At 38.3% G+C, this 26,953-nt stretch overlaps 2 protein-coding genes across 2 annotated transcripts in view; one reads left to right on the top strand and one right to left on the bottom strand.

Annotated features, from left to right (window-relative positions):
* The first annotated feature begins 9,202 nt into the window (after window positions 1–9,202).
* LOC127137070 (uncharacterized) overlaps window positions 9,203–26,953 on the top strand; it is a 30,585-nt gene continuing 12,834 nt past the window's right edge. The window contains exons 1-2 of the mRNA XM_051063564.1: window positions 9,203–9,536; window positions 9,700–9,806. The gene's annotated coding sequence lies outside the window, so the exon portion shown is untranslated. The remainder of the gene's footprint in view (window positions 9,537–9,699; window positions 9,807–26,953) is intronic.
* LOC127137071 (uncharacterized) lies at window positions 10,403–13,847 on the bottom strand. Its single transcript, XM_051063565.1, has 2 exons — window positions 13,323–13,847; window positions 10,403–10,645 (listed from the first exon to the last, which is right to left on the bottom strand). Exons 1-2 carry the CDS (start codon window positions 13,845–13,847, stop codon window positions 10,403–10,405), a joined length of 768 nt encoding a protein of 255 aa, XP_050919522.1.

Here is a 26,953-nt window from a genome sequence, read left to right as displayed (position 1 = left end):
TGACATATCTAAACGAAGAAAGTTGACTAACCAGCAGGTCTTCTTCACTACATACAATTACCAACTTATCGTAAACCAAGAATTTCAACCTCTGGTGCAATGTAGAAGTGACTGCCCCAACAACATGAATCCACGGTCTACCCAACAGACAACTGTAGGCCGCATTGATATCCATAACTTGAAAGGTGATACTGAATTGGTGAGGTCCAACGCAAATGGGTATATCCACTTCCCCAATGACCTGGCTTCGGGAGCCATCAAAAGCTCGAACAATCAGTGTGCTAGTCCTTATCTCGGGGCCCTTGAACTGTAATTAACTTAATGTAGCCATTGGCATTACATTAAGTGAAGAAACAATATCGACGGGGACTCGAGATAGAAGAGAGTCTGTATACATGACTGAAATATGTAGTGCTTTATTGTGAGTATTTCCCTCAGGAGGTAACTTTGCTTCATTAAATCCCAAGTACCCGCTGGTAGTGCTATTCGCAACCCCGTCGTCAAATTGATCGATCGTGATATTCTGCATCACATGAGCAGTATTCGGGACTTTCAATAATGCTTTACAATCAGCCTCAAAACTCAGAAGTAAAGACGAAATGGAGATTTTGGAAGGAGTCTAACCCAACTGATCGACGATCTTGAAGTCACTCTTCTTGATTAATTTGAGGAATTCTTGGCCCTCCTCAAAAGTGATGCTCTTCTTGTGATCTTCAATGTGTTCATCTTCAACCATCGACCCTTTACCTTTATACGTTTCAAATTTTGCAATCTTATCGACAATAACCTTTGTTGGCACTAAAACAATTTTCATGTTCGGAGTGACAGGTACAGATGCCCCTGCATGTAGAGGAGGAGTGGGAAGGACCTTCTCCTTAGGCGGGATAACTATAGGTGATTGAGACACCTTCGGAGTGTATTTTGGAGCGAATACACGGCCGCTACGAGTCATGCCTCCCGTTCCAGCTATATTAACGATTTCAGAGTCAGGAATGTGAATCTCTTTTCCTCCCATGTACATTGTCGTTTCATACTTCCAAGGAACCGCCTTGGCATTCTGATACAGAAACAGACTAGGAACACAGATATGGATCGATTAAATCCTCTTGGGAGGAGCTTCAACCTTCTTCTTCCTATATACGGTAGTTATAGGCTCGATCACTACAATCTCCTTAACTGCCTTAGCTCTAGAGAACTATATCAGCCATTGATTCATCAGCTCTTGCACATATCCCTTCAACTCGTGCAACAGTCAGGATCAAATTCACACACAACACAATCTTCGTGTATACCTACTAGAAACCTAAACTGTTCAAGCTTCTTCAACACAACTGATATCGGAGTCTTCACATTGTCATCCCTCTTTACAGATTATGTGGTTTCCTCTTTAATAACAATACTGACTACTGAGCCACCGTAATTAGGCAGAGGGTTCGTTTTCACATTAGGCTTTTCTTCTGAGAAAGATAAAACCTTCTGATTAATCAAGTCTTGGATTTTATTTTTGAGGGTCCAACAGTTCTCTGTAGAGTGTCCTATATACCCGACATGGAAGGCGCACAAGGCATTAGGATTGTGCTTACGATGATAGGGAGGAGAGGCTGGTGGGATTTCCCTTAGTACAATAGCCCCTACATGAATCAAATATGGCACCAATTCAACATACGGTACCAGGATCTAATCAAGATGAGGACGTTTACAAAAGTTATTCCTGTTGTTCTGGCCTCGGCCCTGGCCTCTATTGTCACGAGTGTTATATTGATTCTGATTATTTTGAGTCGGCGATGGTTGTTGATTGTAGTTATGTGGTTGATACTGACATGGAGGTTGTTTATATTGAGCATTGACAATATAAGGATACATATAATATGGCATGAGAGCCATTGGAAACTGATACTGGGGGTGGACACTTGCCATCACAACACTTGTCTCCCCTTCTTTCTTTTTCGTAAAGCCCTGATGCGGCTTCTTATTCGTAGTTTGCTGAGCGACGGTACCTACGATCTTTCCATATTTCATCTTGTTCTCAACACGTTCACCAATAGTTACCATATTTGCGAAATTAGTAGAGGAATTGTCGATCATTTTCTCAAAATACAGCCCCTGAAGCATACCCATGAAGATGTCGACTAGTTCATTATCTGACAAAGTCGGTCTAACCCTAGAAGCCATGTCACGCCAACGTTGAGCATACTCCTTAAAAGTCTCGCTAGATTTTTGTGCCCGATTCTATAGTTGCAACCTTGTCGGTGCCATATCGAGGTTGTACTTGTATTGCTTTAGGAACACTTAGGATAAATCCCCCCAGGATCTAATCTTAGTGTGCTATAAACCCATATACAAGTCCAAAGAAGCCCATGACAGACTATCTTGGAAGTAGTGGATTAGCAGATCATTGTTATCAATGTACGATGCCATCTTTCTGCAGTACATCATAATGTGACTTCGAGGATAACTTAGCCCTTTATACTTCGGTAGGTCTGGCACCTTGAACTTCTGTGGAAGCGCCACGTTTGGAACCAAACAAAGATCTCATACATCAATGCCGAAGGTAGAGAAACCTTCGATAGCCCTTATTCTGTTGTCTAACAATTGGTAATCTGCCAACCGGACCGGCTAGCAGAGGGGATGATGACCTGACTGGCTGGCCGAGAGGTGTCTGGAGCCATCGCCTGGACAAGCTCACTTTGAGGATCAAACATCATCTACAGCGGATAAGAGAAACCGGGAGGCACTGTTTGAGAAGCACCATGCACCATGTGAGAGAACTTCTCTCCAGCTTGAGTATTAAGAGCCTGGTGTGCCTAGTCTGTACATACTTAAGTGCATGGTTGGTAGGTGCATAGGTCAAGATTGGCACAAAAGTTTCCCTAGGGTAAACAAACGGGGAAACTTGAAATTGGTTCATGTTTGCGGGTTGAGTAGCTTGGGATGGAACCTGAAAGTAGAGGCGTGGGCCTCGGTATTCATCTTCATTGTCAAGAGTTTCAGTAGGAAACTGACCTTGGTTGTCTCCGAGGTTGGCAACATCAACCATGGAAGGAGTCTGAATCGTGGGCATACCCTATTTTGGAAGACAACATTACCGGCAACATTAGGGGCAACAAGAGCTTGATGTGGGATAAAGGCACCCCGATTTGCAAATTGTGTTGCAAAGTTTGGGGGCGTCCCCTAGGGATAGGTAGCATCAAGCTTATTCATAGAAGAAGGAACCAACTGACTATTGACAGTAGTTGGTGCTACGGTCTCCACAGGAGTTTTGATGGCAACAACAACATCAGCAGTAGCATTGGTCACCCCAGCAGCATGGGTGACGTTCACAGCAGCAGGGTTGGAAGAGGTATAATCCCTATGAGTTTGGAGAATCTCCAAGATGGTCTCCATGTTTCCCCTGAAGAGGTTCATCTCACCTTGAACCAGGGCGGGAGATTCCCTGACAGCAGCGTTATCAGATTCGTAATCAGCCATGATCCTTGATTTGTTTGCATGACTATAGTAGCGATGCCGAGTCGTCATATTTGTTGTGGAAAGATGGAGATGGTAAGCATTTTGTTTTCTTGTTAGCAAAATCTAATGAATGCATGAATGTATAGATGCATGTAAGCAAAAAAGAAAAATATTTCTAGGGTGCTAGTGTGTCAGTGTGCATATATAGTCATACAGTGAGTAGGAATAAGACAACATAAGTATTTCAACAAAAATCTCTTTTATTCATTTGAAGATTAACAATACAAACTATTACAACTCGAAATTTGTTTAATGAACTACAAGAAGATCATCCTTGATCCTTTCAAATACAATCCTACACACTAATACAAAATGAAAAACAACCCATGGAGTGTTGTGAGGGAACATGTCAGCATATGCTTTCTTCAGAAATCCGAGAAGGTCCTCAAGGGCATGGTCAACAAATTTGGCAAGGCGTGCATGTCTGCCAGTCTAATACTGAGCATCCTTGATAAGGTTGTGCAATAAGGAATGATTAGGCCCGCTTAAAATATCTTGCACAAACGCCTCCTTCTGATCCAAGAGGACCTGCAAGTGATGGTTGTGGGTCTCCCACTGAGTAGCTTCATCTTTCAGCTGGTTCCTATCTTCCAAACTCCGATGTGCTTGATCTTTCAGTTCTCGAATCTCCTTAAACCTTTTATCAAGTGGTGTTGCGAAAGAGTTACTTCTAGCTTCTTGGCACGACTTCACTCTTCTTTCAACTCCTTCTAGCACTTCTCTAATTGGTTTTGCAGATTCTTGAGCTGGTTTTGGTAATCAATCTCAAATTTGCATGTGCAGTATTGGGCTTTAGCTAATTGTTTCTTCTTGGTTGCAAGGGTCTCATAAGTTCCCTTCAAGGCTTCCCCTACCTTTCTTCTCTTATTCTGCCCAATTTGCATGTGCGGTGTAATTCAAATCTGGCATAGAAGGTGTTCCAACTCCCACTATTGGCAAACACAATAGCTTTCTCGAACAAGAACTTGAACGGAAGGCCCTGAGTATTACCCTTAACTCGGAGGCTGGACTTAATCAGATCCTTCTTCATGTTCAATGCTTGTGCTATCTCGGCGGAATCTGGGAAGTTATCTTCATTCATGTAAGGCGCTTGGTTCTTAACCGACAACTGGAGCAAGTGAGCAAATTCTTCCAGCATGGGAGCTAGAAAATAGTCCTGAAATGTGAAATAGTGTAATGTAGGGTCGTAGAACTGTGCAAATGTGAATATAAATCTTGCATCTTCTCTAGTATCTAGGACTCCCAACAGGTTACCATAAGCTTTCTTGAAGGCTACTCTGTAATCTTCAACCAGAAATTCACCGAGCTTCCTCAGTTCATCAAACTTGGAGTCTCTTAACTTGTATTGATACATGTCTCTTCTATCTGTCTTTTCCATAACTTAGTCGACAGTAGCAACTGACAATTGTAGGTCCCTAAAAAATGTAGATGTAATAAGAAAAATTAACATTATGATGCAATGATGTTATATGATGCAATGATGGTAAGATATCACATAATTAGAATTCTAGCATATTCTGGATAAACTGTATATTATGTTTGTTGCAAGTTCAAAGGTCCGACGTATACACAAGAAAACGGGTATGAAGGGTCTTGGTTTCCTATGAAAAACCCATACCCCCTCATAGGTATGTACTATCCTCAAAGGGTGATCCTAAAAGGTCCCTAGAGTCAACAACCCATTTTGAGATACCATTGTCTTAGACAAATGACTCGTCAGACAATGATGCTCCCAAAAGGATCTACTCTAGGTGTAATGTCTCGTGTCAACCATAATCGCGGAATAACTTCACAGAGGTCAAAGACGACTCTAGTCATGTTACTATCCTGTGTTTGTACTCAAGCTCGAGTATAGAGCTTATCTCTTATGTATCGTCACCCCAACCCAACAACAACATATACAGATATCCAGAGTGTGAGAATATAATAATAATAATAATAATAATAATAATAATAATAATAATAATAATAATAATAATAAGATAAATGGAGAATAATGTAAAGAGATTAAGGCATAAAGATAAACACCTAAAACTAGCGAGGAAAAACCAAAACTAGGCTTGACTCCTTTTAGCGACTAGGAAGTACTCCAAGCAATGAAGCATCCCTAGCAGAGTCGCCAGCTGAAGCTAGCAGAAATATACCCAAACACATCGTACGCTCGAACATACAACATAGTCGCCATCGAACTTTATTTATTCCCAAAGGAAAGGGAAAACACTGATAAAACCCGGGGGTAAGAGATATGTTGGGTAAGGAAGTCGGTTATGTAAGGGGAAGGTATTAGCACCCCAAACATACATGGTATTCCATGGGAACCATTTTGATTGTTCTCACTCGAATAGGTGTTATATCTAAGGTTACTCGCCAAAGAATGACGGAAAAAGAATGAAATAGATAAAGTGCTCGGTGAGGATTATGGCCCTCATGCATACGTATCCTCATAATGCAATAAGGAATTCAGAGCTTCGTAGTTCAAAGAACTAGTGGTGGGAGATGAAAAGAATTCTGATCAAGGTATGGTCTAAACCAAAGGATTATCTGATTTGAACCCCAACAAGGGGTGAAATATGAACCCAAGATTAAACTAGTATGAACCAATAAGTGAGGGCCTACTGCATGGTATCACTGTATTGGAACAACAGAAAACAAAGGAATTAAGTGTTTGGTTTCATAGCACAAACAACTATTGGTTCACAAAGGGGTACAAGATGGAGCACAAAGGGATGATATATTTGGCTCAAAGATAACCGATATATCACATGAAGTGAATGAATGTAGTATAATGAATGCATCATGAAGATGAACGGAATGAAGTGACCAAAGTCACAGAAATGAATATTTGGTAACAAGTTACTATAGTAGGTATACTTTGAAACCAAAGATCAGATATACATCAGAATCCATAGGAGAAGTGGGATCTGTACCATAGAGGGAAACTGGCACTAACCTATACGTATACTAGGATGGATGTTTCTATATGGCATAGCCCAAAAAAGAAGGAATTAAATGTCTGGGATCGAGCCAAACAACTCTAGGTACAAATGCGGACTACCGCTATATCATCCTAAAAGGGTATATATGGACTTCCACGAAAACTGTGTTTCGGTGTCAAAGAAATAATGTCTCAATATGGTAAGCGGTTTATGATTGAATGTAAATCATGGATCATGAAAGATATGAGTGGTTCCATAAGGTGGAAGAAATAATTAAGAGTATGCTCTCTAGGGATTCGCACCCTCGTGCCTACGTATTCTTATCGTGCAATGAGAAAATCAGAGCAATTGTAGTTCGTGGAACCACGAGAGCAAAGGAAGAGATAGAAAGTGATGAGAAGTATAACTTGCACCAATAGAATGGTATCAAAGTAACCCACAAATGGAAAGAACTTGGAACCAAAGAGTAAAACTGGTGTTTACCAATACGTTGGCTAGCATGGCTGCCGCATAGGGTAAGGCCAAAAACAAGTTGAATTAAATGTCTGGGTACGATCCAAACAACTCTTGATTCACAAGATGGACTGCCACTATATCGTCCTAAAAGGGTATATGCAGGGCCCAAGAGAAAGTATTGTTGTGCACAAGGATAATATATCACCGACTGGGGAACAAACAGTTCGAGATCAAAGAAGAAGAATATCCTAGATCCAGGAAAGAGATATACTCTGAATCGAAGAGAAAACTGGCTTCTTAGACAAAAAAGAATCAATTAAATGTTTGGGGATGATCCAAACAACTCTTGATTGATGAGGTGGATTGCCGCTATATCGTCCTAAAAGGATGTAGAAGGAGTCCAAGGAGAAGTATATTTGATCTTAAAAAGATGGTCTTGATTGATGAATGAATAATGACGTGATTAATAAATAGAGTAGCTCGCGAAGAATCTGAATTCTCCTGCCTACGTATCCTTATAGTGCAATAAGGAAATCAAAGCTTTCGTAGTTTAACCCACTAGGGCTGAAAGCAAGATGATCGATGAGGCAAAAGAAGATGATAGATTGGATATGAAGAGACTTGATAGTTATTTGGTAAGAACCGCACTAAAGTCTATGAGTAAAGGTGTATACGATGAGCAACAGGCCAAATGTCTCGCACCCAAAGATATCCAAAATGAGGGTAGGAAAGCTCCAGTCTCATTCCGTCTTTACTACTTAAGGCTCGTGACATGTAATTCTCATCCTAACTTTCAAGTTGTTGGAGAAGAGTCTTTGTTGTTGTATTGCTATTTTGTGAAGAGAGAGACTTGGAAGTTGATTGATGAGAATCACACTAAAGTCTATGAATATGGGCAAATGCTTTGGATAGCTAAGGCCTACGCCATGTACGTAAAGTCACTCTAGACAAGGATAGGAGAAACTCCGTCTCATCATTACTTATTGCTTAAGGCTCATGGCGCATGATACTTCTCATAACTGACAAGTTATTGGGGAAGAATCTTCCTTGTTGCTCCTTGTGCTGATGCTGTTTCGCGTGAAGAAGACTTGGTAGTTTACTCGATTCGTATTGCATTAAAGTCTATGAATAAGGGAGAACGCTTTGAATAGCTAGGGTCTATGCCCCGTACGCAAAGTCGCTCTAAACAAGGATAGGAGAAACTCCGTCTCGTCATTCCTTATTACTTAAGGCTCGTATCATGCAATTTGAATCGTGTTTACCAAGTTTTGACCTTTGATTTATTCTTGTATACTCCACTGCTTGGTATGATTGAGGATGCCTTGATCGAGAATTTGACTTGAGACTTCGAGCACCACAACTAACAGGGAAAGTCTTATGAAGTGACCAAGGGTCTTTTGGTCACTCCGATTAGATTGTGGGATTATACAAGGTCAAAGGATTTAGTTGATCAAAATTGTTTTTGATCAATTTGAATCGAGGGTTTGGTTTGATTTTGAGAACTAGATTAAACCTAATCTAATGGTTAGAATTTATTATAAATTATTCTAAGGGGACATGTAATAGTTAGTAAAAAACTTGACTAAAATTATATGTCAGAATTAGTCCTAAAGGATCATGCAATTATGTGGTCAAAATACCAAAATAACCCTTAAATGGTAAAAAGGTCATTTCACAAAAATGTTGGATTACAAGCATAAATTACCCTTTAATCAAGATCTAACAATCGCCTAAATTGTAATCGAATCCTAACACTATCCTAATGTTAGAAATTAAGCTAAATCAATTAAACTAAAAAAAAATAAATTAAACTCCAAAAATTAATTAAGTTCTAAAAATCAATTAAATTCTAAAATCAATCAATTCGATTAAATTCTAATTTCTTAACCTAATTACGAATGTGTTTCTAAAGATTCTAATAACCTAATTAATTGGTATTTAAGTCTAATCCTAATTACTAATCAAACTCACTAATGGTTAATCAAAAACTAAAATGCTAATTAACAAAAGACAAACAAAATTAAGCCCAGCAACAAAATTTAGCCCAACAACAGAATTAAGCCCAGCAATTATATTGGACTTCTCAGGAGGGGGTGTAGGTCAAAGATCGGGTTTGTTGAGGGGTTTCCGATGGGCCTACTGAGCTGAGGCCTATCCCAATCTATCAGCCGAAAAACAAGAAAATGGAGTTGGGCCTAAGAGAGCAGAAGGGGCGCTGGCCCGATTCGTGGAGTATGGTGGTGCGAATAGAAAACAAACAAACAAAACTGGAATTTGTTGGGCCTAAGGCCCAACCCGAACAATTCAGTTGCAAAGATCTGGCTCTCCCAACCTAGATGAAATGGATATGAAGAGTCGTAACTCAGAAACGCCATGAACAACACGACCGCGAAAATTGAAAATCAGCGTAAGGGTCCGAGCGAATGCTTCTCCATGTTTCGAAAGAAAGAATAATGGCAGGAAACAGCGTTCATGGCACTGAACCAAGTTGTCGTCAAAGACGAAATCTCCTCACACATGAATGCAAGAACAAAAGGGGAAGAAATACCTATCGAGATCGATACGTCAATGAAGATTGAGAAATACGAGCGATTTGGCGACGAAAGCGGAGCTTGAAGACGATTGGCTTAAAATCAGGTGAGCTCAAATTTTCCTTTCCTTGATCTTCTTCTTCTTGATTTTTCTTCCTCCGTCTTCTACATTTCTGAGTCGTGATTTTTGTGCTGAATTGCTTGCGTCTTCGTTTTGAGTTTGCTTTGATGAGTGATTGAAGCAGTGTTCTGTTATGTGGTGGTTGCAGATGAAGTTATGGAGGTTGAATAAATTAGTTGGAAGTGGAAGAAAGGATTTGCAGAATCGAATTCTGGATCTTTAGTGAAAGAAGAAGCTCCCTCTCCAATGAATCAGGTGAGTTATTTATAGAACTGTTCTCCACCAATCATGTTAGAAACTCATCATAAATTTCATTGAAATGCACCTTAAATTCGATTGAAATTCAAAATGAGTTGGTTACCAATTATGAGTTAGTTAGAGTAATGAAATGTTAGAAATTCAGATCCAAATGGAAATAAACTCGAAATCGGATTTCTGTTTTATTTGCTGCAGACTATGTTATTAAAGACTCTTAGTTTAATTTTCAGCTATGGAATGAGTGAATTCGTTTTTATTTGAGGTGAATTTGGAGTGTATTTCATTTTAGTGAATTTGGAGTGTATTTCATTTTAGTCTGCATGTTAACTCTAATATGTTAACAGAGTTTTATTATGCAGTTTTTTATTCACTAGATGATGCAGTTAGTTAACTGTCGGTTGAATGGTTTGGCAGTTCCGATGCAGAACTACTAATTTTGTTATGCTGTTATGATTTGATGTTTCCTTTGGCCATGATTGGGAATGGATCACCCAGCGGTTTCTATAGTAGCCTTCATTGTTTTTTGGATTTTTTGCTTGCTCTAATGTAAAAATTTGCTCCATCCCCTGCTTCGGAAAATCTTGTATGCTTCTCTATGATGTTTCAAAATTGGATTTTATCCTGTCTAGGACATCTACTAACGGTCCTACACTAGCAGGTAGTAGGGGGCGTTTGAGTTGTGGACTAACATAAACATTATCTCTGGGCTTCTCTATCTCTGGTTTGTGCTCTTGCTTGTCATGTTGTATTTGAGCAGATCCTGCTACGTGGATTGAACTTCCAGCTGTAAATGGTTGTTGTTTCCGTTTACCATGCCGGAGAATGGTCATTTTACTCTGTTAAAGCAAAAATCAAGTGAATTATAGGCCACATTTGGGAGGTGCAACAAACTGATTTTATGGAAATAATTGAATTTGAAATGTTAAGTATGGGTTACGATATTATGTGGTGAATGTAAATTGAATGCTAGGAATCAGTGGTGTAGTTTTGTTAAAATGTTGTACGTAATATGACGGTTAAATGAAGGTATTTTGGGAATGCCCATGTATGGCTTATGTATGGAAATTGAATTTATAATATATGCATGGAATTGTTTGGTTAATGGAATTGTAATGGAAATGTTTATGTATGGAGAGAATATTGATGTTTATGTATGGAGTGAATATTGATGGTTGAATGAAAAAATGAACCATTTGTAATTTGGTTGGATGAAGATATGAATTTGAATGTATGGAATCATGTATGGATGTATTGGTTGGAAATGAAGTTGAATATGTGAAATTAAAATAGGGATGATTGGTGTTTAAGAAGTTTGTGTATGATTGAATTGTGAATCAAAAGATGGTTGAACTTGTTTTTGGAGTTGCTTGAATTTGCAATGGTAGGTTTTATATGATGGTTAATGAACATAACTTGATTTGAAAATGGACATGGCTTCTGATGTAAAATGAATCATGGGTTATGGTTTGAGATGAGCATGGTCAAAGATGTGAAAATGAATCGAATGAATGGTGCAATGAATCAAGGTTTACGAATGGTCATGAACATGAGATTTAGAATGTGAATTAGGTCTTGGTTAAAAAGAAAATATCATCTATTGGTGAGATTGAACATGGTCTAAAAAGACAGACAATAAACATGATTCAAAGTGGTTTAAGCGAAAAATGGACATGGACATGTATGGTATTGGAAAGATAATGACTTTGGTTAGATGGTTGACTTTGGTCAATTGGCGAAAAATGGACATGGACATGTATGGTATTGGAAAGATAATGACTTTGGTTAGATGGTTGACTTTGGTCAATTGGTTGACCAAAAAGTCAACAGTTGACCAAAAATCAATAGTTGTAAAAAAGTGTATTTTCTCATGGACAATTGAATATGTACCACAATGCCTCTGTAATATCCCATGCTATGAATCCAACTAGATGAATACCAACCAAGTGATATATCATGACCATACAAAGCTTCGAATGAATCCCAATCAATGAATCAGGACCACGAATCTTCTAAGCTCACGAACCATCCATAATGTACTAAATGGCTCAGATGGAACCTTAATCTTGAATGTATACCCCACTGATGATGATGCCATAGTCGGAAACTAGGGTTTCCACCTCCTCAAAGTACCATATGATTCATGACCTTCCAAGATAAATGACTAGGGTTTGGGTGACTACCCAATCCAAAAGTCAACTAACAGGTTTTCAAACTAAACATAGAGCTCCATAAGTAACACCTTAAACCATGGGCCCATAAATTAGGGTATATAGGCCAAGTCCATGCACAGGAGGTCGAGAAACAAAAATCCCATAGAAGCAAAGTCAAGAATCAGGGTTGAGATGCTTATATGAATTTCATGGTGTAGGCCTCAAGAACCAAAGTCTCAAAGAATCCAAAAATTGGGGTTTCCCCACATGATGACCAATACCACAATCTTTAGGCCAAAACCCTGTTTTTCATTGACCACAACCTCGAGTCTATGATGCCTGTTAGCATGTGTTAATCATGAATGAATGATGCACATGAATAAGTTATGAATGCATGCAAATGATCCCAAGCCGAGTGGCTGGATGAGAAGATGAAAAAAAGGGGAGGGCAAATTTTGGGGTACAACAACCGTCCCTCAAAGTTGTCACCTCTTCACAGAGTTCACGATTTTTTTGCTCTAGGTGGTCCATCTTTTTCAACTGATTAGCTCGAGTATGTACTGGTGAGACAACTTGTCTAAGTGAAGACCAGAAATAAATAAGACTCCTGACGAACTTGCTCAAAGCAAGACCAAGATTCAACATGATGCATGTTATGCAAATGCAAATGGGAATGTTATTATTTTTATTTTCCAAGGAACTTTAAGAAATAAGTTGCAAACATAAGAGTAACACCTTATAATGTGCTAAAAATCTCATTTTATTAATAATATAAAGGATTACAATCAGAAATACAATTTCAATGATCATAAACAGAGAAAAGCTAGATCTATGGAATCATATCCGATGACGACCCAACTCCAAGATGACTCTTCTTGCGAAGCCTTTTGATCTCTCTTTCGTAGCTACTTTTCATAGCATCCTTCTCTATCACAAGCTAGTCTGTAATGCCTTTCCAAACGCTGGAAGTAGGAAGATGGGTAGATGATGAACTGTTAGAGGAAAATAAATCCTCTTGGCCTCTTGATCTCTTCACAACACGTTGCTCGAGTAATTCTATAAAGTCGTCCTTTTCCTTTAGTTGCTTCTGCAATTCTACTTTCTCAAGGTGTGAGGTGTGAAATTTGTCTTCCTAGTCATCCCACTCTTGCTTCACCCTATCCAAAGCCTCTTGCAACTCCTTTATGCCTTTAATAGTGGGGGATTTGACCATTACTAAGGACATATGTCTTTCACAATCGTATGGCATCTTGAATTCTTTTGCTCTCTTCTTCACCCAACTAGTGTAAGGCTCCAAAGCTACACAATTCTTCAATCCAAGCTTACTTTTTCCTTTCCTATGAATATTGTGCCAAACACTCACCATTTTAGCTTTCAACCCTTGAGTATCTTTCTCTTCTTGGAAAAATAAACCTTCTAACAAAATGTTATCAAGTTTCTCCTTCATATCGAACCCGAGTTGACGTCTTGCCAAAGTTGGATTGTAGTTGATTCCCCCCTGTGTATCAAGAAGAGGCACATTAGAGAACTCCCCATAACTATCAATAATCTCGACGTCATCGTAACTAGAAGAGTACCAAGTAATGTCGTCATTGGTGAGAGACATAAGTCTTTGAGACCACCTTAAACAATCCTTGTTTTTTTGGAAGATAGGAGACTGCAACAAGTGAGAAATAAACCACTTGTACAGTAAATGCACATAGCAGACAATAGTCCCACCCCTTTTAGAAATCCTATAATGAATGGAGAAATAAGTATCACCGAGCAGAGTTGGAACCAAATTCCTAATTAGAAAGATCCTCATAGCATTAACATCAACAAAATTGTCGATGTTAGGAAACAAGACCAAACTATAGATGAGTAAGGCAATAACAGTCTCGAATGCCATCATACTATTAGCTTTAGAAAAAGAAAAGGCTTTTTCCAATAGAAACTTCGAAGTCAACCCTCCAATACCCCGTTTGACAGTGAGATTGACATCTATGTCAGACTTCCTCAGATGAATGGCTTCGGAAATAACTCAAGATTCAAGAATTCCTTCCATCCCACTAAAAGTAACTCTATCAGAAACTGGTATACCCAAAATATAAGCATATTCCTCCATTGTAGGCAACACTTGATAATCAGGGATAGTGAAGCACCGACAAACAAGATCATAGAACTGAACCAAAGGACAGAGAAAACCATCGTCAACATCAGTAGATAAAACACATAAAAGTCTTCCAAAACGGTCTCTGAAACCCTTAGGATCATCCACAAAAGATGCTAGCTTCCTTAATTCCATGAGATCGGGACATCTGAAATTGTATTTCTGAGTATTCCTCCTTCCAATATCCATGATCAAAATATCTGTGATGTTTGCAACAAGAGTCTCTAAGTTCCTCGAAAATTGAGTAAAATTCTTATGAATTCCATGAGTGCATGATGCAACAATCACAAACAAGGTCACACAAAGCACACAAACAAGGTTCGAAGGTTCAGAGTCACGAGCATGGAGCCAAGGATAAGAACCAACCCATCATGTATGTACTAAGGATATAATCACCTGTAGAACAAGGTTCTAAAAATTTCCCAGAGTCGTAATTCCCTCTTTTAGATATATCGTATTATATGACTACTCGTCAACCAATAATATTCTCAAGAGAAACTCGTCCGAGTGTAGTATCATGTAACAACGAATTCAAGTCTACACCTGAATAGCCACCACACTACATCCTAAAAAGGCCAAGATGGGTTCAGGGTTCTAAGGTCCTCATCTTCTCGGGCTCCCATGTCGAAAAAAGTAATGTCAACTACGACTACTCGTGTGACATTAGTAATCCCAAAGGGGCCTCCACTGAGCGGGGAATCTCAAGTCAGCTTGTTAAGGATTAACTCCACGTAAGCCAAACATGACTATACCCAAAGAAGTTTTAAAAAAACTAATAGAGTCGCCATCATGCTTTTATTATTTCCAAAGGAAAAGGGAAAAAGTACGAAGAAAACCCAAAGAAGTTTTAAAACAAAACTAATAAAAAGAGAACAAGGGTCTGGGGGTTAGTTATGCAAGGGGAAGGTATTAACACCCTAAACATTCATGGTACTCCATGGGAACCTTTTTGAAAATATGTACATTTTGGTTTGAAATGGGTGTTGTTTTTTAAAAGATTGGAGAGATAGGAAAAAAAGTATATTTTCCTTATTTTTATGTTTGCCAAGACTTTTGAAGTCTCATGCCTACGTACCAACAAAGTGCAATGGAGGATCAAAACCTCGTAGTTTGTGGTAAAAATAACAAAGGGGGTTTATTTTGATTCATTTTTTATGGAAAAGACATTTTGTCATTTTAAGGAGAATACTCAACTAGTTACCCACAAGCATGAGAACCTTGCATCATCATGAGAAGGGCTCCAACTTGGATAAGGATCAACAAGTATGCCACTAGCTCTCACAAATGGAAAATAATTATCATCAATTCTATGGGGATAGGAGAATTATATCTCAAATATGGAAATGACTCATGTATAATACCTTGAGAAAAGTTGTAAAAGGAATAGTGCACAAGGGCACAAAATGGTTTAAATGGGTTATGCATTTTTTAGTCTTTTGAAATTGGTTTATATATGCTTAAGATGAATTAACATTTATTGGGAAAAGGTTTTGAAAATCACTTGATAAAATTCAAGGTTTATTGAGAAAATAATTAATGTTTGAAATCAAGAAGATTTTTGAAAAGAGGTAGAAGATTTAAAAATTTAAGAAAGGGAGGAGAAGAAGAGACTATTCTAAAGCATAAAGTAAAAGCTAGGGAGGGGAGATCTAACCAAGAGATAGCAAGCTTTATGACATAAGTCAAGCCAGAATTCTCTCCTTTGGATTACGCCTCAAGCAAGCCAAAATAAGCAAATAATAATCCATGTATCAGATGAAACCAAAGTAACCAAACCAAGTCTTCACAAACAAGTCCAGAGTTATAGATATCCGATGAATTCCAAGGTCTCAAGTAACAAGGGCCAAAGAAAAGGTCAAGTTCTTAATTCTAAGTCCATAACTCTATAATGATGCCCAAGATAGTATCCACAAGTCCATGAGTTAGGAGAAACAAGTTTCTTTTTAGGTTTTTTGTTATTAATGTCTTCTCTACAATGATATAAAATAAAGGTTCAAATGGACAAAGAACAAAATGACATAATCACAAACAATATGATATGAAATGCTAAACATAAAGTATAAAGTAAATGACATAAAATAAAAGTATAAAGTAAATGACATAAAATAAAATTATAAAGTAAATGACATTGAACTAGAAGTTAATACAAGTGAATAGTTAGTAAAGGATGTTAGTATATATGAAAAGATATTTTGGTCATTTTTGGAGAACACTCAACTATCCACTCATAAGCATGAAAATATGAACTTATACATCATTTGTAATAAGGGTTCCGACTTGGATAAAATCAACAAGTACGCCACTAGCTCTTACAAATGGAAAAGGAACAACATTTTCACACAATACCACGAGGAATATGAGACTTACAATTAAACTTTTAAAAATGCCTTTGCATTTGGGACAAATTTAGCGTTATGTTAAGCAATCGTAACTGGACTTATGTAGAAGTCACAACTATCTGAGGTCGGTCACAAATAATGTTTGTGTTAATACATGCTAGATAAATGATATGTAGATCATTCTCCTAAAGTCAGGCCACACAAAAATAGAAAGAAAGAGAATGATGATCAAGCACAAAGGCTAGGAGGATGGTCCATTACTTCAATCCAAAGTACCTTAAATGATCTCTGATCACTTAGAAGATAGATTTGAAATGCTGAAAGTTAATCAAGTACTGTAGCGGTAAATTCATGACCATTAAGCTATGGATAAGCTCAACGTCAATAAGACCAGAGTCGCCATCGCGCTTTTATTATTTCCAAAGGAAAAGGGAAAAGTACGAAAAAAACCCAAGAATAAGAAGTTTTCAAATCAAAACTAATAAAATTTCAGAGATTACAGGTAAGGGGGTTAATTACACAGAGGGAAGGGGTTAACACCCAAAGTGTCCTAGGTACTCCTAGGGAGCCCTTTTTTATGTGTGCATATGTGTTTGGTATAAAACATGTTTGAGAAAAATAGAGTGTAGGGATGAGAAAATAATTTATTAATTATATTTTTGTATTTGACAAGACCTTCAGACTTGTGCATACGTACCAACATAAAAATGAGGGATCAAAACCTCGTAGTTCGTGGTACAATTTCAAAGTTGGTGAGTTGCTTTTAACAAATGGTTAATAAGAAAGGCACAAAGGGCCAAAAGTTGAGTGAAGTTGTTAGTTATTTTTTTGTATTTTTGAAATTTTAAGTCAATATGATTAAGTTTATTTAGAAATTTGATTTAAGAAAAAGTTTGAAAATCCATTGGCATAAGGCCAAAGTTTCTACTTAAAATAAGGTCTAAATTTGAAATCACAAGCAAAGAAAGTTTTTGAAAAGGGGGAGAGATTTGAAATTTATGAAGTGGGGGAAGATGAAGAGGCTAACCTAAGCATAAAATTAAAAGTTAAGAGTTGAAAAGATCTGACCAATGGGATGCAATCCAACAGACAAGAATGTCATATAGAATACCCACTTTCCCTTTGGACTTTGAATCAAGCAATACTCACCAAGCAATTAGCAATATCCAAACATCAAGAAGATCAAGGCATCGAATAAATACAACCACATCCAAGCAACCAACTCCCATAGCTAGCAGTCTTCTTTGTCTTCCCATGTACTAGATAAAATATTCCTTGATCAACTCAGAACAAAGCATCAGACACAAGATCAAAAATAACAATTAGCACCAAGACAAAGTAGCAGATGAATTCAAATAAATTCCAAGGCTTGCATCAAATGAAGGCTTAGTTCAAAATAACTTGGTCTCAAAATGTTGGCATTGGCCAAGTCCTTTTTGCACAGGGAATGTTGCCCAATCCTAAGTCCAAAAGCTCAGATCAAAATCAATAGTCCATCAGATGTTTTTTTAGGGTTTTTGTTGTTATTAATATTTTAAGGTCCTAAGACCACAAATAAAATCAAAATGCAAAAGCAATATATACAATCACAAGATATGGCTCAAATGAGCAAAGGGAAAATGACATAAAAATAAACAAGTTAAATAAAATGTAAATGGCAATGAATGATAAATGACTGAAATTTAAATTGCATAAAGTAAATGACTTGAAAGTAAAGCAATATTAACAAGAGTTAGTCAAATGTTAGTCAAGTGTTAGTGATATCTTTTAATTGATTAAGTAATTCTTTAGAGAATATTCAACCATCCATTCACAAGCATGAATCCTTGAACCAAGACATCTTCCATGGGAAGGAAAAAAGGTCAAGTTTCCATACAATACCATGAAGGATGAGAGACTTACAATCTCTCTTACAAGAATGTTATTGCCTTTAGGGTAAAATTTAGCTCTATGTTAAGCAATCGTAATTGGACATATGTAGAAGCCACAACTATCTGAGGTCGGGCAATAAAAATTTAGGTGTTAATGCATGTTAGAGATTTGGTATAATGAACCAAACTCCTAAAACATACCACACACTAAAAGAAAAGATCAAGAGGTATGGACCTATCTCAGTCATACTTGTATTGGTTCATCTGACATAAGGTCATTGATGGACCAATTAGCCTTAAGACATTAGAGATTTCATTGGTCAAATGAGGGAATGAGAAAAAATAGGGATGAATATGAAGAGTGAAGGGAATGAGAGAAACACAAATTGGTCATGGGAGGAATTTTATCAAATTAAAACCATCTATTTATTTTGGAAGATGAAATGTACATTTCAACAATCCCCTAAATCCAATGGTTTTAATCCAACAAAAGTCAAATCAACCTTGACCAAGGCCCAAACAAATAGTCAAACATCACAATGTAAGTTTAAGGAGTGCCTTAGAGGGGGGGGGGGGGGGGGGGGGTGAATGAGGCACTTAGAGTATTTTCCGGATTTTTGAAGGTTTATGACTTTTACTTTCTGAGTTGCTTATATGATGAAAAACGGTAAAGTGCGGAAAGTAAAGAACACAACGATGTATAGTGGTTCCCCTCACAGATTGAGAGTACTCCACTCCCCTTTCAACACGAAAGAGAATTTCACTAAAATGTTAGATTCCTAGACAAGACACCTTAAGGTCTTTCTATCTAATTCTAACACACCAAGAACAATCCTCTTGGATTTACAATGTTTAAAGTCCAATCGAGACTCAATTTCTCACAAATGGACCTCTTGTATCCACACACCGGATAACAAGGATAAACCTTACAAACTTATTCTTAACAATCCTAAAAACAAGTTGTAACAAAGAATATAATTCTGAATGTTTATAGAATATGAAAGTAGTTGGAATTTGAAGTATATCAATTAATCAATTGATCTTCTCCTTTGTAACACTCAATTCTCACAATAATTATACACGTGTTCTTTGTATGAAATGAAACTATGATGCTGAAAATGAAAGTTTATGCAAGGTTTCACTTTTAAGAAAGTTTGGATGAACACTTAGAAAGTTTGAGAGAATCTGTGTAAAAGATTTGAAATTTTGCAAGGAGGTAATTTTGAAATCTGAAAAATGATGTTTATATAATGTCTAAACACCTCCTCAAATGAGTGCAATAATCCAAAGGTTGCCATGGTTTATGGTAAAGAAAATAGACAAGTTTCCATGAAGAGATGCATATATTTTTGCCTCTGGACCAGTGGTAATCGGTTACCTTAAATTGGGTAACTGGTTACTTGCATTCAACGTTTAAGACTATTTGAAATTTACTCAAAGTAATCGGTTACCCCAAGGAGGATAATCGATTACTTGGTTCCAACGTTCAAAAAATATTTGAAAATAACACATTGTAATCGGTTACTCTAAAGTTGATAATCGGTTACTCTGTCACAACTTTGAAAAATAGTTAAAAGAGTGAAGTGTGGTGATTTGTTTGATGCATAAAAATATTTTCAATGATTATGACATGAATGAAACATGTTATGAACACTTGTATAACTATGTAGAGTTCAAGTGTTACCTTATCCAGTTGAAAGACGATTCTTCATGCGATTCATCAAGACTTGATCATTGGTTGGAAACTTCATTCACGAGCTTGAATCTTGATCAATCTTTTTGTTAATCAGTCTTTAGCTTTGTAGAAAAGTTTGTCGTCATCAAAACATCTGAGAAGTCATGTCTTCACAATCTCCCCCTTTTTGATGATGACAACCCAAAATCATGAAAATTTGATCCAGTCGTGTTTCTCTATCAAAAACTCCCCCTTAAACGATGCCCCCCTTAATTTATGAATTAAGGAGTATTTTGAAATCTGCATATTTGTTAGAGAGAAACAAACAACTAGCAGATAACATAGTAGCAATTTCTTCTCCCCCTTTGTCATTAACAAAAAGGGTGAAAAGGAAAAATAAGTAGCAAGCAGGCAAACAATGTAACACCCTTCTACCCGAACGACATATTTAATTATATTATCAGAGTACAACATGTAGAAGAGTTTACATTCCTTACAACATAACACTTATTTCATTTCAACATAACATATATTATTTAATGTTTAAAACTTCGCAGCGGACAACAACACAATTATTATAATTCATCATATAACAATTCATACTAATGTTTCAACATTATCTCAACAAACATCTCAATATTAGTCATCATAAACAACGTAAATAATAATATATTATCTATCGAATCCCATAATCCCGGTGTCACATGACCAGAGCATTTGACTCGACTCTGTAGAATAACTCTACACTTATTACTGGAACCTCAACAATATCTACTCCGCTTTATCTGCACATTGCTCATCATAGATGAACATAAACACATGCAGAAGGGGTGAGAATTACATTATTAAACAATAATATAACGACAGAAATATAAACATAAATATATTTCACCTATACCAACACAGCTCATCATAATCATCATAATCAACATACTCATGAACATCAACAAAACAACATATCAATGCAATGCACACACCCATGCATGACTCAACACGACTCGGTATACCCATTTTGTGACCAACTACAGGATCACCACTCCCAGATTCATCACCATAGAATCCGAGTTCCCCGTAAGGAACCAAGCCTCTCAACAAGCCCGGAGTCAACAACATCATTGGAACTCAGTCCGTTCATCACTAGGCATCGGCCTTTCATGAATGCATGCACACCAAGCATTCATCATAATCAACATAGCAACAACAGCATCATATAGTCATGTTATCATCATCATTAACACATTCTATCATAAAAGCATATCACATCATGCCACATAATCAAACACAGTATTATCGCACTCTACTAATATCTATACCACTCAAAGCAACGGGAATTGATCCCTCGTATACTATGCATCAGCTAAGTTACCTCGCTCAGCCTAAACAACCGAAACTGCACAACAACAGCCAGGAAAGACCACAAGTCTGCCCATACGCGTATTGCCTATGCTCATACGCGTATTGCCCACGCCTGACCAAATCCATACGCGTATTGGCCATTCCCATACGCGTATGCTACGCGTATCACTTCCCCAATACGCGTACCACCAGAGACCATTTCACGTTCAAAACATCATCTTCCTCATCCATACGCGTATTGCCTAGTGCCATACGCGTACCAGGCCATCTCATACGCGTATTGCCTAGTGCCATACGCGTATGACCAGAGACCAGATCTCCAGATCTGCCATGGCTCCATCTGCTACGAGATCTATCCAAATTCATCCTTCCACAGTCCAAATTTCACACAAAATCACTCATTTCATCTAGTACAATTAGTCTCCTATTCGATTTCACAATCCTAACATCATTGCATATAATTTCTACGAATTCCTTCGACTAAAATCCCAATTTCGTTCACACAATATTTCAGCATTTTCAGCATATTATTGTTTAATAAGGTTCAGACCCCTTACCTCTTTGGATTGAAGGAAACTCTGAGCAATCTTTGGCCTCCTCCTCTTCCTTCTCTTTCTCTTCAGCGTTTCTCCCCTTTCTCTGACTCTGAGACAAAACACGTGAAAAACTGAATTCTCACTTTGGCCTCTTTTATCCAATTTCCACTTTTACCCTTCCACTCTTCATATTCCAATTATTTTATTTATTTAATTATTATTAAAATACATAATATCTATAATAATAATAATAATCCAATAATTCAACTTTATTTAATTAAATTAATAAAATAATATTAACTCAATTAAATAATTCTCTTATTTTAATCGGGGTGTTACAACTCTCCCCCACTAAAAGAGTTTTCGTCCTCGAAAACATACCTCAAGCAAATAGAGCCGGATACGACTCCTTCATCTGATCTTCACGCTCCCAAGTCAAGCTCTCACCAGCTGGACCTCCCCAAACAACTTTCACTAGAGCAATCTTCTTACCTCTCAGGGTCTTCTCTTCTCGGTCATCTATCCGAATTGGCAACACCTCTACGGTCAAATTATCCCTCACCTGGATATCATCCAACTGAACAACATGCGAAGGATCCGCAATATACTTTCTTAACTGAGATACATGAAACACATCATGCAGATTAGAAAGCGACGGCGGTAAAGCTATCCGATACGCCACTTCCCCAACCCTCTTCAAAATCTGATACGGACCCACAAACCTCGGAGTAAGCTTTTTAGACTTTAAAGCTCTACCCACACCCGTCGTCGGAGTGACTCTCAAGAACACATGATCTCCCTCTTGGAACTCAAGTGCCTTTCTCCTGTTATCATGATAACTCTTCTGACGACTCTGAGAAATCTTCATTTTCTCCTGAATCATCTTAACCCTTTCAGTCGTCTGCTGCACAATCTCAGGTCCGAGTACAACACTCTCACCTGATTCATACCAACACAATGGAGTTCTACACCTCCTACCATACAATGCTTCATATGGAGCCATACCGATACTAGCATGAAAACTATTATTATAAGTAAACTCCACCAACGGCAAATAACTATCCCAAGAACCACTCTGCTCCAACACACAAGCTCTCAACAAATCCTCCAAGGATTGGATAGTTCTTTCAGTCTGACCATCAGTCTGAGGATGATAAGCTGAACTCAACCTCAACTTAGTCCCCAACGCTTTCTGCAAACTTTCCCAAAATCTAGAAGTAAATCTGGGATCTCTATCAGACACAATACTGGATGGAATACCATGCAGCCTCACTATCTCCTCAATATACAACTCTGCCAACTTCTCTAAAGAGTGATTAATCTTCATCGGCAAGAAATGCGCCGACTTAGTCAATCGATCCACAATCACCCAAATAGAATCATTACCCTTCGTCGTCCTCGGCAATCCCGTCACAAAATCCATGGAAATGCTATCCCACTTCCATTCAGGAATCTTCAAAGGTTGCATCATACCTGCCGGTTTCTGATGTTCAATCTTTGACTTCTGACAAGTCAAACAGGCATACACAAACTTAGCAACATCTCTTTTCATACCAGCCCACCAAAACAACTTCTTCAAGTCTTGATACATTTTAGTTGCACCTGGATGGATGCTCAATCCACTCCTATGGCCCTCTTCAAGAATACTCTTTTTCAATTCAGACACCTCAGGAACACAAACTCTACCTTTAAATCGCAGGATGCCATTCCCATCAATCTCAAAATTACCACCATTACCCTGGTTAACCATAGTAATATGATCGACTAGAGCGACATCAACTTGCTGGCCATTCCGAATATCTTCCAGAATTCCACTAGTCAACTTCAGCATACCCAACTTTACACTATTGGCGGAAACTTCACAACCTAAACTCATATCACGGAACTGTTCAATTAACTCAAGCTCCCGAACCATCATCATAGACATATGTAGAGACTTCCTACTTAGCGCATCTGCAACTACATTAGCCTTACCGGGATGATAACTCAATTCAAAGTCAAAATCCTTCAGTAATTCTAACCACCTTCTCTGCCTCATATTTAACTCTTTCTGATCAAACAGATACTTCAGACTCTTGTGGTCACTGAACACTTCGAATCTGGAACCATACAGATAATGCCTCCACATTTTCAACACAAATACAACAGCTGCAAGTTCTAGATCATGCGTAGGATAATTCTTCTCATGAACTTTCAACTGTCTAGAAGCATAAGCTACAACTTTACCATTCTGCATCAAAACACCACCAAGACCCATCAAAGAAGCGTCACAATAAACAACGAAGGACTCACCAGGATTAGGCAAGATCAACACTGGAGCACTGGTCAACCGCCTCTTCAACTCCACAAAACTCGCTTCACAAGCTGTATCCCACACATACACCTGACCCTTCTTAGTCAACTGCGTCAACGGCAATGCCAACTTAGAGAAGCCTTCAATAAATCTGCGATAATAACCAGCTAACCCCAGAAAACTGCGTATCTCAGTAGCAGACTTCGGAGTCTCCCACTGTAATACGGCATCAACTTTAGCCGGATCAACAGAAATCCCACCACTCGAAATCACATGGCCAAGGAAACTCACTTCCTTCAACCAGAACTCACATTTAGATAACTTTGCATATAATTTCTTTTCCCTTAACACCTGCAAAACAATTCTCAGATGTCCTGCATGCTCTTCTTCCGTCTTAGAATATATCAATATATCATCTATGAACACCACAACAAAATTATCAAGGTACGGATGAAATATACGATTCATATATTCCATAAACACACCTGGAGCATTAGACACACCGAACGACATTACAGTGTATTCATAATGACCATACCTCGTACGGAAAGCAGTCTTTGCAATATCATCTGACTTCACTCGGATCTGATGATAACCCGACCGTAAATCAATCTTACTGAAAACATGAGCTCCAACCAACTGATCCATCAAATCATCAATCCTCGGCAATGGATACCGATTCTTGATAGTCACCTTATTCAACTGCCGATAATCGACACACAACCTCATCGTACCTTCCTTCTTCTTTACTAACAATACTGGTGCACCCCAAGGAGAAACACTTGGACGCACAAACTTCTTCTCAAGCAATTCTTCAAGTTGCTTCTTCAATTCAACTAATTCAGTTGCCGACATTCTATAAGGAGACATCGACACTGGACTCGTACCTGGTACTAAGTCAATGGCAAATTCGACTTCCCGTTCTGGAGGTAATTCACTTACATCCTCTGGGAACACATCCTGAAATTCACAGACAACAGGCAAATCTACACTCACCACTTTCTTATCCGATTGCAGAGACGCAAATAAAGCGAATATCTGAGCTTCATTTTTCACAAAATCCCCCACCTGCTTAGCAGATAGAAATCTTGCCTCATCATTCTCACCAACTTCAGAAAACCGCACCGTCTTACTATAGCAGTTGATAAACACGCCATAGAATTCTAGCCAATTCATTCCCAGAATAATATCAATTTGGTGCAAGGGTAAGCACACCAAATCAACTACGAACTCTCTCTCAAAGATCGTCAAACGACAACCTCGACAGACAACAGAAGTCTTCACAGAACCATTAGCAGGAGTATCTATCACCATACTTCCGCCTAGGGACGACATAATCACACCAATCCTGGTCGCACACTCATACGAAATAAACGAATGAGTAGCACCAGTGTCAACAATAGCAAGCAATTCAACATTATTAATCAAGCAAGTACCTTTAATCAGATTATCTTCTTTAGGAGTTCCAGTCCCACTCAGAGCAAACACCCTACCAGTAGTATGAGCTGCAGTAGCCGCCTTCTTCGGTTTCGAGCACTGCGAACTGATATGGCCTTTCTCGCCACAATTAAAACATGTCGGACCAGCATCCTTACATTCAGTAACTCTATGTCCAGCCTGACCGCATCGGAAACATCTCAGCGCTTTCTTGGTACAGCTATCAGCACGGTGGCCTGGCTCGCCACACTTGAAACATTTACCAGCTATGGGAGATCCTCCCCCACTTGGCTTCTTCTCATCTACCACTTTCTGCTTACCTTTACTATTCGGAGATGCATAAGGACTACCACGATCCTTATTCTTCTTCTCACTAAGACTCTTGTAATGAGCAGTCCTAGCCTTGCTATCTTCATCAAATATCCTGCACTTATTAACCAGTGTAGGAAACCTACGAATCTCCTGGTAACCAATGCCTTGTTTGATTTCGGGACGCAACCCGTTCTCAAACTTGACACACTTGGATTCCTCAGCATCAGCATTATTATAATGAGGACAATACTGCACCAGCTCCTCAAACTTCGAAGTGTAATCAGCAACAGACATGTTACCCTGCTTCAGTTCTAGAAATTCCATCTCCTTCTTACATCGCACATCGGCAGGAAAATATTTCTCTAGAAAGACCGTCTTGAACCTTTCCCAAGTCATCTCAGCACCTGGTACTTCAATCCTCTGGCGAGTGTTATCCCACCAGTTTTCAGCCTCTTCAGATAACATATGCGTACCAAACTGCACCTTCTGTGCTTCAGTACACGTTATCACCCGGAAAATCTTCTCAATTTCCTTCAGCCAAATCTGAGCACCATCTGGATCATAGCGCCCTTTGAATGTAGGAGGGTTATTCTTCAGAAACCTTCCCAAATTCCTAAACTCGTCGACCGGCGGATTCTGCTGCGCCTGCATAGCCTGCGCCATAGCAGTCAAAGCCTCAGCAATCGCACGGTCATTTTCTCCAGCCATACTCTGCACGACACAACTACAACCGTTAAATATCGACAGTGTCATTTACACTAATCGACCAACAGGGAAACATCACATTATGACTCGTCTGGACTGACCATGCTCTGATACCACTAATGTAACACCCTTCTACCCGAACGACATATTTAATTATATTATCAGAGTACAACATGTAGAAGAGTTTACATTCCTTACAACATAACACTTATTTCATTTCAACATAACATATATTATTTAATGTTTAAAACTTCGCAGCGGACAACAACACAATTATTATAATTCATCATATAACAATTCATACTAATGTTTCAACATTAT

The sequence above is a fragment of the Lathyrus oleraceus genome, chromosome 4, assembly GCF_024323335.1.
Source record: "Lathyrus oleraceus cultivar Zhongwan6 chromosome 4, CAAS_Psat_ZW6_1.0, whole genome shotgun sequence".
Lineage (NCBI taxonomy): Eukaryota > Viridiplantae > Streptophyta > Magnoliopsida > Fabales > Fabaceae > Lathyrus > Lathyrus oleraceus.
This window is presented reverse-complemented; position numbering and strand designations above follow the sequence as displayed.